Here is a 13,115-nt window from a genome sequence, read left to right as displayed (position 1 = left end):
TCCAATAAATCATGCTTGAACGTAATGCCTATGTTTGCGCTTGGCCTCGAGCGCATCTTAAGACAGCTAAAATATCTCATCTAAGAAGCACCAGCGGGCCACTGTCTCTGGCTCTACCAACTGTAAGATATGATGATCCTCGCCTCTCCGTTGTTCTGATTTATTACTCAACAACACAATTCCTGACATGATAGCTGTGAAATATAGCTGTGTTGTAAGAAAAACAGAGAGCACTAAATTCCCATGTGTCAGGCACCAGATATGATTAGGTAAAAAAAAACTAAAATAAAATAGAGAGGCATTTATTTTGCGTAAATAATAGGAGGATCAAAAAGCAACTGTCAAAAATCCCCAAACCCTCCTTCGATTTTGCTCTTCCACCCTCTCATCTCTGTCTCTCTGTCAAGCCAGTGACTGAATGATAGGCCTTCTCATCCGCTGTTGTTGACAGTGATTGGATGTTAGGTTTTCTAGAAATTTAACTGACAGTTGGTCTCTCTGTATTCCCCAGGTACCTGGAGGCCATCTCTTTTGTCTTCCCACTCATGCTGATGATGGCCTGGGTGCTGTTTGTGGCTGATTTTGTGAAAAAGCTGGTGCATGAGAGAGAGCTGAGGCTGCATGAGGTAATGTTTTTTTTTGCCTCTGCACATTGAACACTGAGTTCTTGGTGTACAAAATATCATGTAGTAATATTTATTTTGTGTTTTAATTGACAAATACAATTGGCTATTGATGAACAGTTGACGGTGTCAGGAGTTTAGCCCCTAGTACCTCCATGTTTCATCTCTGCTGTAAAGATTCCTAAGCGCCCCTGGCAAGCTGGCACTGAATCTGTATTTTTTACTGACATTTCTGTCTATTCCCATCCATTGATATTGCTTTTCCCACAGTACATGAAAATGATGGGAGTGAACCCGCTCAGTCACTTCTTTGCCTGGTTCCTGGAGTGCGCCGCCTACCTGGTGTTGACCATCTTTATCCTCACGCTGGTGCTGAAGTACGGCCTCATCCTGCCCAACAGTGACGGCTTCCTCCTTTTCCTCTACCTCTGCGACTATGGATTGAGTGTCCTGGCCTTCAGTTACCTGGTCAGCTCCTTCTTTGACAAGACTTACATTGCCGGCCTCAGTGGCAGCCTCATCTACATCCTGTGCTTCTTCCCCTTCATTGTGGTCATGGCCGTGGAGACAAATCTCACCTTTTCCCAGAAGAGCGCCTTGGTAAGGAGCCTCTGAACCTCCTCTGTCATGACTCATATTAAACTAGTACTAGTACTGTGATATGTGTAATAGCTTAAAACAGCAAATAATGTAATTTGCTCTGGAAGATACTGAGAATTGAATGGAGAGATAAGGAACACAGAAGGAGATATTATGCCATTTCATTTTATTCCAAAATGTTATTTACTCTATCCATCTTAGAAAACAATTTTAAGTCTAAATAAACAGTGTCTTTCGCCTCCAGTTGTTTTCCATGGTGAGGTTTCATTTTTATTTTTCATTTCGAAGTAAGCAGTGATGCAGCTGTTTATTTCTGTTCGCAGGACACAGTTTTCCTGCCTTCTTATGCTGACATGAATTGTGAACATTTATCTAAAGAAAAATAGTGCTTGCTGTCTGCTGATCAATAATTAGAGGTCAAACATTTCTATTGTTATCCAACATACCATCACTGCGTACTTCTAAAGCTTTGTTGCTTTGAACAAAACTCTTCATATCACGTTGAGAAAGGCTTTTGAAGTATCACTTCATACTACACAAAGTTGTCAAGCGCGCAGAAGAGAGGAATTACAGAAAGGCACTGTGTGAAAAAAGAAGATTTATTTTTATTCTTTGTTTTTACTCTTTCTGTTTCTGTATCCTGTCTAATTTGTCTTTCATTTTCTTGCAGAGTTTGTTTTCCCCGACCTGTTTCAGTTACGCCAGTCAATATATCTCTCGCTACGAGGCCCAAGGAGAAGGTACGTGCATGTAGACATATCTGACTTGCATCAAATTAGATCTTTTTGACTAGAGCTGGTATAGTCACTCGGAAGCAAAATAAAATATTTATTTTTTTCTTGTACTTTTTTAGGCATTCATTGGAGAAACTCATACACCTCGCCCATACCTGGAGACACGGCTTCGTTTGGTTGGCTGTGCTGGCTGATGCTCATCGACTCCATCCTCTACTTCATCATTGGGGTTTACATCCGCATGGTCTTCCCAGGTAAACTATAAAATCATAGTCTTTATAAAAATGAAGCAGGTCTTCTTTGTGAGGTCATATGCTGTTGAAACTTGTTGGCAGTATTGTAATTACCATAACAATAATAGCATTAGCATGATAATATCTCTGACATTCCAACTCAATGGTGCACCCTAGCTATATTTGTAAAGTATATTTTAAATAATTTAAATAATTTTTTGTTTTTTTTATGATTGTGTTAACAACCCCTAGTTGAAGCAAATACAGAAGTTGATTGGTAAATGTGTCTTATAATAGTATTATATTATAGTATAAAAATGTTTAATGTATTAAAGAGAAGTCCCTGGTTATTTTTCACCCTTCAGGAAAGTACGGCATCCCTGCCCCGTGGTACTTCCCCTTCAAAGCCTCCTTCTGGGCTGACCTGTGCTGTTGTGTGAAGTCTAACACTAAGGTGGACAGAGGACTCCTCTTTGCCAACATCATGCAGAAAAACCAGCCTGTCTTCTCTGACGACAAGGGGAAAGGTACAGGAAAGAAAATGACATTGTGCTACCCAGATAACACTAAGAAATGCTGTCTCCTCTGGTGTGCTGTGTTTTGAAACATGGTGTCATGGTCTGTCTTTTTTTTTTCTAACCCAGACGCCTCAGTATTTACATTTCCCCCTCACTCTTAATTGAATTCCTCTCCCCTGTTAGTTTGATTTACAGGTTGCCTCTTTCTCCATGTTTCTTTCAGGCCAGAGCACTCTTTCCTCTCAGGCCGGTGAGGATTTCTCAGAGCTCCCAGTAGGCGTTGCCCTCCATGGTCTTGGCAAAATCTACGGCGACCGAGTGGCTATTCAAAATCTTAACGTTTCCTTCTACGAGGGGCATGTCACCTCACTGCTCGGTCACAATGGAGCCGGCAAGACCACCACAATGTATGTGTGGCAGAATGTTCTCAGTTTTCACTGTATAAGCACGTCCTAAGATGAATACAAATGCATTTCAGCCATTCATATACTGTACATGGTGTCTTTTAAATTTGATTTGTGCATCCCTTTAATCATCTCAAGGGCCTGCTGCTGACAGGGAGATTGTTTTGTCCAAATCTGGCACTGCAAATGCACCGTGATAGAGATTAGCCTGACGGGTCTTCATCAACTGGAGTACTTACATTTACATTTTAAATGTGACTAATTTTGCTGATGCTGTTATCCAGCGAGATGCACAATGAATGCGGCAGCAGAATAAGATTCAACAATGTTAAAAGCAACCAAAACCAAGATGGGATTTCATGTCCTATATTATTCTTGGGAGCAATAAATAATAATTTAAGAGGATGGTGCTGGGGAAAAAGTACAAAAACAAGCTAATGGGACAAAAATAATGGCATTTTCAACATTTTATGCCCAAGGTAGCAAATAGGAGCAATAGTAATTGAACAGTCTGACTATTATATTTGAATTATATTTGAACTTTTTCCCAATAATGAAACATAAAATAACCAAACTACACTAAGATGATCATAAATAATTCTATAAGAACTATTAAACCAGAGTCAACTCTGGTGACATTTTATAAACCAATTCACTATTGTCACTCATGTAATCATCATGCATTGTGCTTAGGTCTCTTCTCACTGGCCTTTTCGCCCCATCTTCGGGCGCCATCGAGGTGTATGGAAAAGACATGCAGACCAACATCGATGACGTTCGCAAAGAGCTAGGGGTGTGCATGCAATACGATGTCCTCTTTGACCACATGACGACCAAGGAGCACCTGCTGCTGTACGGCCAGATCAAGGCCCCACAATGGTCACGCAGGGAACTGCATGAACAAGTCCGCACGTGAGTGACCAATAATCCAGTGAAGGAAGCAAGCTCAGTAATATAATGTACTCAATCATATTTCACTTCTTAAAGAAGATGTCAGGGGCTCTGCATGATGTAACAGTACAACTTGTTTTGTTAAAAGACACAATGAAACAATATCAAAAATAAATTTGGGTAGGGGTTATGAGACTATAACAGTGAATTGTAGCTAGTGTTCAACACCAGTGACTGGTTTTACAGGGGAAAAATACAAGGCATATTCAGATATGGCTATAGCCAAACATATTATAGCTATACTTGCTCTAATGTGTAGTAAGGACAAAATAATTATTACACTTAACACTACAACAAGAGCTGTGAAATGTATCAGATACTTTGAATGCAGTTTGAGAATGCTATTGTTCCCAGAGCATGATAGGAACAATATGTTTTTACAGTTTCAAGCTCAACCTTTCCATAAGATTTTGTAATATTTTATTTGATCTATTTTTGTTCCTTTGCATCTTCTTTGGTACGCTTGTGGGAGCAAGCATTAGAAAATTAATGTATCTTTCTGGGGCACCATTTAGCTATGGGTTGAACCCCCAGTTGCATCATGAAACTATTTCTGGAGGGTTTCTGCATGACAAGAGGAGTAGTAATAAGCCTAGGCAAGACAATGTACCTCTCTGGTTCCTGTGGTTCAGAAACCCCCACTGGATAAATGATGGAACTCAGAATCTGTGTTGTAATGTATAGAAGAAGTATGTTAACATTGGCTCCATGTTAAAGGCTTTTTATTGACTCCCCTACCAGGATCCTAGAGGAGACAGGCATGTACGCTCACAGACACAAGCGGGTGGGCACCCTGTCGGGCGGCATGAAGCGCAAGCTGTCAATCTCCATAGCCTTCATAGGGGGCTCACGCTTGGTGGTTCTGGATGAACCCACCACAGGAGTTGATCCATGCTCCAGGCGCAGCATCTGGGACATTGTTATCCAGCATAAGAAAAGTGAGTCTCTCAGACACACACACACACACACACACACACACACACACACACACACACACACACACACACACACACACACACACACACACACACACACCATGAATGCTAAAAATTAATTTCTATTAATTTGATTTCCTTCTCTACATGGAACTCTAAGGTACTGCGACGACTATTGCTATTACTACTATTACCGCTACTATTACTGCTACCACTGATAATAATAAGAATAAGAAGAATAACAGGTAGAAATAGCAAAAAACAAGCAAAGTTTACTCTCCTTTTATGTCATGTGGTGTCCCACAAGGCTTAATACTTGGCCCGATGTTGTTGAGTTTGTATCTGCTACCCCTTGGCCATTTTATTCGTCCCTTCAGCACAAACCCTACCATTGTTACGCCAATTACACACGTTAATATGTCTTGTTTAGTTCTGAAAATTGTAACAATCTGGATTCCCTGCACTGCTGCCTTGCTGGCACCAAAGAATAGATGGCATCTAATCACCACCTTGGACTGACAACTTCAACATTCAGCCAGTTCAGAAAAATTAATATAAATCAGAAACATTGCCAGTCAAACCAGTGCTTCCCAAAGACATAGTTGAGCAATCCATTATTTACTTGCCTCTATTATGCAGCAATTACCAATCTACAGTTGGTGCTTGATGCAGCAGCAAGGCTTCTGACAAACACTAGACTCAGAGAGCATATCTCACCAGCTCAGGCTGTATTACATTGGCTCGTTATATGTTTTGGAATTCAATTTCCTGATTTTGTTGGTTGCTTTATAATATAATATGATTTGGCTATATTTCAGATCTTGTCATCTGCACCAAGAGCTCAAACCAAATGTTGTCAAAGTTCCACAGTCCAGGCTTAAGACAAAGGGGGTTCTTGCTTTTGTGGAGCAAACTCCCCCCTCAAGCATTCGATCAAATCAGCTGAGTCTGTGTCACATTTTAAATAGCTTTTAAAAACCCGTCCTGTACTGGCTGGGATTTTTTATACTTATTTCTCCAAGGGGTTCATCTTGTTCTTTCATTTTCTATTTTATTTCTGTATGATTGACCATTCCCCAGATGTCTTTTTGTAGTTTATTCTGTATTTTATGTGCATCTGGGAAGCACTTTGTAATTGTTTATATAACACCCAATGAATATGTAACATTAGAAGCAGTTCAAGGTAAGAGGTTTCCATGAAGGACTGTGATATTTAACAATTACACGATAAATGTGTAAATAATTGTATAGCATTATTTTCATCCTATCAAACTTGAATGACAATGAGGACACAAACATAGTCTAAGCTTGTAGAGCACACACAATGCAAACTCTCGCTATTTCCTAAGAGGGAAAGGAGTAGAAGAACAGGAAAGAGCAATGAACCTGGAGCCGACTCTGGAGGGCTTTCCAATGCTCAGGCTCCTGACTTTAAATTTAGCATTTAATTAATCTTAAAGGAATCCAGCAGTATTTTTTTCTTTAGGCTCTCTTAGGGTAGCAGCAGTAATGACAGGGAGACTGTTAAATGTCATGTATTCGTAGATGTGGAAAATATCCTGTGTAATTGGCCCTGTCTCAGATGTTAGTGAGATTTCAGTGCCAGGGGAATCTATTTCAAAATAAACTTTCTGCATCGCTTGCTGTTTGTGTGCCTGTTTCTCTGATAATTTGTATCTGAATGACACAGCTTCTGTGTGGCTTTGTCTTTGTAATGTCTGGTGTTTGGTTGTGTATTGTCGCAAATGTGTGTGTGCCGGCAGCTACACTTAAAACTCCTACAAAGCTTTGCAGATTAGCTTGGTTGGTAAACATAACCGTACTGTGTGCATTTAACTTAACTGTTCGTTATTCCGTTGAGTTATAGTTATGGGTTAGGGAATGGTACAATAATGCATATGCAAAATTATTCAGATTGTTTTATGTGTGTGTCCTCCGAGATCGCACCATCATCATGTCCACCCACCACCTGGATGAGGCTGAAGTACTGAGCGACCGCATCGCCTTCCTGGAGAGAGGAGGATTAAAATGCTGCGGATCCCCCTTCCACCTGAAAGACCAGCTGGGTCAGGGCTACAAACTCACTCTCACCAAGAAGGTATTCATCCTCACAGGAATCCCGTCATCATGTTTGGCTTGAGCACAGCTGCAAGATTGTGTTTTTGACTTTGTTTTCCCCAACATGAAATTATCATGATTATCAAACATTCTTTCTGGTCAAAGGAACCAGTAGGTTGAAAATTGGTTCGATTATAGCATAATAAGTAAGTGTTAAGTGAGTGAGTTAGTCTGTAAGCTACAGCATACCTCTGATGCATTTTACTCAGACTTTCTATTAACAATGACACATCTTGGGCAATGCACAGCCAGCATAAATAGTAGCATTTCACTCTATTATTATCTGTCTGTGTGTAAACAAATCCTAGGTTTTATTTCTGCCACACTGGACACTAAAGTTACACACAATACATATTGCAATAATGTGATTTTGTATCAGATATATGGAAAAACTGCTAAATGGGCTAAATCCATAACAAGTAATGCTCTGCTGACTGCTGCAAACTGGCTCATACTTTTTTTCAGCATACTATATGCCGGATTATTAAGCATTCTGCTATCCCATATAGTGTCCTATATGCTAGTTTCATATTTTGGTCAAAATACATGTCCCAAAAAACAGAAGCATGCAAAAAAATACAAAATAATAATGATAATGATTTTAAGGACACTGGCAGCTGATTTGTAGTTGTGCCAAGTAAATCTGTTTGATCTTGAATATTAAACATTTCATAACCTAATCCTACTTTTCTATCTGCAGATGCAGAACCTAGAATCGGAGCAGATTGACAATGCTGAACTGAAAACCTTCATCCAAGCTCATGTACCTGAAGCAAGACTGAAGGAGGCCCAGGGGGGCGACCTGGTCTACTCACTGCCCCCCTTCACCTCATCCAACGCCTCCTCATATCGCTCCCTCCTGACTGCGCTGGACTCCAACCTGGATGCCTTGCAGCTAGGAGGCTATGGCATCTCTGACACCACCCTAGAGGAGGTAAACTTATACACACACACGCACACAAAACACACTGGAGACACAGTGGAGAAAACAGGCTCAACTGCTGAGGTACAATTAATTATTTCCCTGTATAAAATAGGGAAGCTACAAATGTGCTTGTGCTTGTGAACATGATCATATTGTGTGCATAATCACAAGTCGTAAAATTGTACTGAGAAGCTGTTTGACATACAAATTCTAATGTTTTCTTTTTATCTGTGTAGGTGTTCCTCGAATTGACTCACGGCAACACAGAAGCTGGGTCGGAGGACAGCCCCCTGTCTATCTCAGAGACTGTTTCTGACACTGGATCCATCGACAGTTTCCCTTCAGACCTCAGTGGAAGCATCTCCAGCTTTGGTGACAAGATCAGTGAGTTCACACACTTTTACCTCACCCAATACTTGTTTTGTTGTCCCTCCTCATTCCTTCCCTTCTTTCATCCGTGTTTTATCTGTCACCTGCACACATCACATCCAATAAAATGACTAGCATTGAAATTTGTTTATGAAAGTAGTTTAGAGTTGAATTCCTATTGTGGCATTTATACAATAACTGCTGTTTGTGCAGTGACATCAAATGTAGTGTTCACTGTGGTCACCGGTATGCAGAAACATTTTTCATCTTTTCGATTTTTCGATTTTCAGACTTAATCTAAAATATATGAAGATTACTTATTCATCTGACCTAGTTCAATAAGTTCTACAACTCGAACACCCATCTTGATGGATTGCACTGCCATTTTTGTGATATAATCTACCAGTGAACCTTTAGCTCAGTGTACCTTAGAGAAAAAGCAAGCATCATAGAGGCAGTAAGACAGGAAATACATAAATCCTTCTTTCCATTTCTTCCCCTCTAGAGCTTACCGGTTCGTCTGTAGTGCGGGGCATGGCCCTGGCCTGGCAGCAGACGGCAGCCATATTGATCAAGAGGTTCCACCACAGCCGCAGAGACTGGAAGGGCCTGATCGCCCAGATCCTGCTTCCTGTTCTGTTCATGGTGTTTGCCATGGGCCTGAGTTCCATCAAGAGTGACTTGCAACACTATCCGGAGCTCGAGCTCAGCCCGGCGCTTTACAAATTTGGACGAAGCTACTCTTTCTTCAGGTCAGTCCCCATGGCACGCCAGGGAGCACTGGGAGGGGAGTACACCGAAGTTAACAAGGCTAATCAGGGTGCTTTTACACCAAGCATGTTCGGAGCAGTTCAATCGAACTCTGAAGCTTTGCTCTTTTATTTCAATTCATTTGGAAAGGTCACACCAATACCACTGAGACTCAGGTGGCAACAAATAACCACACTGAAAAAGTGGGTCTTGTCCAAGCAAATGTTGACTGAGCAGTTCCAGGAAAAAACTACACACTTGTAGTTTTAATGTATAAATGTGGCAAATTATGGCAACAGCTACAGACTATTCGTCATGCAGTGTGTATCTCAAGGGATATCTCTGTTATACTTGGTTTGTGGCAAAGCTTGGAGGGTGTTGTATTGTAGTGTAGTGTGCCATGTTCTGGCATTTCCAAAAATGATCCTACTTCAAGATCAAAAGATCAAAATTTGAAACCACAAAGCTCTTAAGTGCAACACCCCGAACTTTGATGAAGAGTTGTTGCATCTCGTTACTTGATTGGGTTCCTGCACCATTTGTAAGGGGATCGCATGTCTTTCTTGTTATAAAATGAATTTGAAGCCGTAGTTTGTTGAAGGGCAGACCGACCTTAAGGAGGGGGAGCAAGAGAGAATATGAGCGAAAGACATGATTGTGATGAAGACGGCTGAGATGCAAGATCAAAGAGAGAGAGATTAAGAGTGTCAGGAGGTTGCAATGAACACCTTCATTCTTGAGAAGTGCTGTTGTTTGATCAAGGAGATATGTAGCATGGGAGAAAATGCTGAGGTGCCAATCCATATCAAAGACAGTATAGATGCTCTGCCCAGTCCTCTTTAGCTTAATATACAAAGGGACATTTTTATTTATTTATTTTGAATTAGATCAGTGTGAAGGTTGTGAGGTACTGAAGAAGGTTGTAGGTAGTTGATGGTCAAAGATGCTTCATCCATCCATCCGTCCATTTTCCTGCTCCTCCTGGTGAAAGCGTTCCTAAACCAGATGAGACATCCTGATCAGATGCCTAAACCACTACAGCAGCTACACTCCAAGCTCCCTCTGGCTATCTGAGCTCCTTGAAGGCTGAGCCCAGCCACCCTGTGGAGGACGCTCATTTTGACCGCTTGTGTCAGCGATTTCATTCTGTCGGTCACTACCCAAAGCTCATGACCAGTGGTAAGGGTTGCAACGTAGATGCAGTTTGTAAATCGAAAGCTTTGCCTTCTGGCTCAGCTCCCTCTTCATCACAACAGTCTAGTACAATGCTGCCTTACTACTGAGGCCACACAAACCCCCCCGTCACTCACTCGCTCCATTTTACTCTCACTCGTGAACAAGATCCCAAGATATTTGAACTCCTCCAGCAACTCACTCCCAACCCAGAAATCCACAGTTTTCCAGCAGAGAACTGAAGCCTCAGACTTTCTCATCCTCGCTGCTTCTGTCTTCTCTTATTGTGTCACATTTTATGAACTTTCTGAGGGCACTGTGTTTTCAGACCTGCCTTTATGAACTGCAAATGTAATGATCTGAATGTTTATTTATGAGCTTACCTCTTTGTGTGTTTAAAGGCAGGGAAGGGCTCAAATAAAAGAAATCCACTAAAATGTAAAATGGCAAATCAAATGTCTCAAGGATGTTATATTAGACTCACTGACTGTGCCCCCTTGGTCATTTTATTGACAGTGTTGTAAGTTAGTAAATTGCTCTTAAACCAGTTTCTCTACCAAGAAAACCTTGATAAATGGCAACACTGAATTCTAATTCTTTATAAAGCCCCAGCCGCCAAAATCGATTTGAATAATCAATATTAACTAAACCCAAATCTGTCTGTCTGCTGATGCCATGTTAGAGCCTTATGAAACAATATTTTCTTTGTGTTACTTCATGTTGTTATTGTTGTAATTATGACTAAAATGTCTTTGTTACCTTTAAACTGAGGCAGACTATATGTTTTCTGGCTCCACAGTAACCAAAATCCCAACTCCAGCAAATTGACGGACGCCATGATGTCATTCCCTGGGATCGATAATGCCTGCCTCGACCAGTCTGATAAACCGTAAGTTATCACACCTCAAATGCATTTTTTCCCTGAAAATTATAAATTCGTCGGTGATGCTCTGAGCTCAGTTTCCCTATGTATTCTACCCTTCTCCACTCACACAGTGTTTTCATATTTCACTCATTGTCATTCTTTTCATGCCTTCTCTTTCACCTTGTTTCATTTTACTAGTCTGTCTCTCCCACCAATTCCTGTTTTCTCTCTCTCTCTCTCTCTCTCTCTCTCTCTCTCTCTCTCCCTGGTCTCTCTCATGTCCCTCTCTTCTATTTTCCCGCTGTTCAGCTCAACGTATGTGGCTGAAAGCCTGCAGCAGAACTGTGATGTGAGAGGATCATTTGTATTCCATAAACACCCTGTGTTTATAGGGGAGATTTTGCCCTTACAGGCACTCAAATCAATGTTGGCACTCATGAACCAGACCTCGGATGCATTTTAAAATTCTAATAAATAAATAAATAGAGAGAGAGAGAGAGAAGGAAATATCCTATGGTGCAAAAGAGACTGCATGTTTGGCTCATTATGTCCTATAATCACAACATGACAACAACAATGACTGACACAGTGCTGAATGCTGCAGTTACATAGTTTATATTAAATATATTCTGTATGATCCCCTGAATATGGTCATTGGTGTTAAAGTAACAGGTGTGCATGTGAGTGTGCAAAGCCATGTGTTATACTACAATCTCTTTTTGATCTGCACAAAGTGTCCCTGGAAGCATTTGGCAGAACACAAAATGTGCGGGAGTTGAACATCAACCCACACAAGCAAATTTCACACAATATGATATTGCAGCACATATTAAACAGCTTTGAAAAGTGTTTTGATATCAGATTAAATATTTGGGTCCCGATCTCACAGAGGAAAACTGCAAGTTCACAACTTCTGTATGAATGGTAGCAGATGGTCTTTCGTTTTGCCACTCTATGTGCACAGGTTTTTAGCAATGACGCAGGCTATCATATGAACTCAGTTTCAGAATGTGTTCTGGGGTGAGTCTAGGTAGGGCTTTGTGGCATTATCACGCATTGCAGACCCCCATTATTTTACTGAACCATCATTTCAGTTGTGAATGTTTTTTTTAAGGGTCTGCACAAGAAGCACAAGCAAGTGGACTTCCAGAGGGAACAGCTCCAAAGCATTTAGTGTCTGTAAATGCACCCGTCAGGAACAGGTGAGACAGGGTCACTGAGAACAGTGTGTGGCAGTGAGTGAGTTTTTGTGTTCTCATGTTCTACACATAAATGTGTCTTCCTGTGCTCGTGTGCGTGATTGTTTGCAAAAGGGCAAGTGCAATGTGTTCTGTCTTTTCCATATGCTGCAGGTTTGTGATGGGGGCAGCTTCCAGCCGCCCCATAAGACCATCCCTTCATCTCAGATTGTGTATAACCTCAGTGGCATCAATGTGGAGAACTACTTGATGGTCACAGCAAATGACTACATCAGGAACAGGTTAATGCAACCAGTCTTTATATTTGGTTTAATGTAACCACATTTAGAATTCAGCCCCTGCTTCACCGATTAGTTTGCTAATGATTGCATGAACGATATGAAGCGATGTTCCAAGAAAAATCAGTAGTTATATCACATATTATTTCCCATTTTAAAATTATATTTCATAATATTACATCATTTTGGTGAGTTAACATGAGGCAGGTTGCTAATAATGTATGGAGCTCAGTTTTCTTTTGGCTTTATTCAGTCGCAGTAGAAGTTGACCCAACGGAAAATGTAGAGATTCTCGTAGTGTCTATTCCTTTCAAACTTTTTTAAACAATATCAATCAATCAACTGGGAAGCTTTAGATAATTAAAACTGACAATCGAAAGGAAAGTTTATGTATATAAAACAAGGATGTGCAGAAATCTAATTAGCTTTTGATTTGGCCC

At 40.8% G+C, this 13,115-nt stretch overlaps 1 protein-coding gene across 9 annotated transcripts in view; it reads left to right on the top strand.

Moving 5' to 3' along the window:
* The window catches only part of abca12 (ATP-binding cassette, sub-family A (ABC1), member 12), a 65,088-nt gene that overhangs the window by 34,047 nt on the left and 17,926 nt on the right, over positions 1 to 13,115 (top strand). For all 9 annotated transcript variants that reach the window (XM_051403527.1, XM_051403526.1, XM_051403519.1 and 6 more), the window contains 15 exons: positions 512 to 626; positions 894 to 1,223; positions 1,894 to 1,963; positions 2,077 to 2,211; positions 2,556 to 2,717; positions 2,932 to 3,115; positions 3,806 to 4,024; positions 4,805 to 5,001; positions 6,939 to 7,096; positions 7,817 to 8,050; positions 8,278 to 8,425; positions 8,916 to 9,162; positions 11,133 to 11,222; positions 12,313 to 12,400; positions 12,551 to 12,678. In XM_051403527.1, the coding sequence (XP_051259487.1) occupies positions 512 to 626; positions 894 to 1,223; positions 1,894 to 1,963; positions 2,077 to 2,211; positions 2,556 to 2,717; positions 2,932 to 3,115; positions 3,806 to 4,024; positions 4,805 to 5,001; positions 6,939 to 7,096; positions 7,817 to 8,050; positions 8,278 to 8,425; positions 8,916 to 9,162; positions 11,133 to 11,222; positions 12,313 to 12,400; positions 12,551 to 12,678 (2,505 nt within the window). The remainder of the gene's footprint in view (positions 1 to 511; positions 627 to 893; positions 1,224 to 1,893; positions 1,964 to 2,076; positions 2,212 to 2,555; positions 2,718 to 2,931; positions 3,116 to 3,805; positions 4,025 to 4,804; positions 5,002 to 6,938; positions 7,097 to 7,816; positions 8,051 to 8,277; positions 8,426 to 8,915; positions 9,163 to 11,132; positions 11,223 to 12,312; positions 12,401 to 12,550; positions 12,679 to 13,115) is intronic.

The sequence above is a fragment of the Dicentrarchus labrax genome, unplaced genomic scaffold (genome assembly GCF_905237075.1).
Source record: "Dicentrarchus labrax unplaced genomic scaffold, dlabrax2021, whole genome shotgun sequence".
NCBI classification, from domain to species: Eukaryota; Metazoa; Chordata; class Actinopteri; family Moronidae; genus Dicentrarchus; species Dicentrarchus labrax.
The sequence above is the reverse complement of the archived record's forward strand: the minus strand, read 5'-3'. Positions and strand labels throughout refer to the sequence as shown.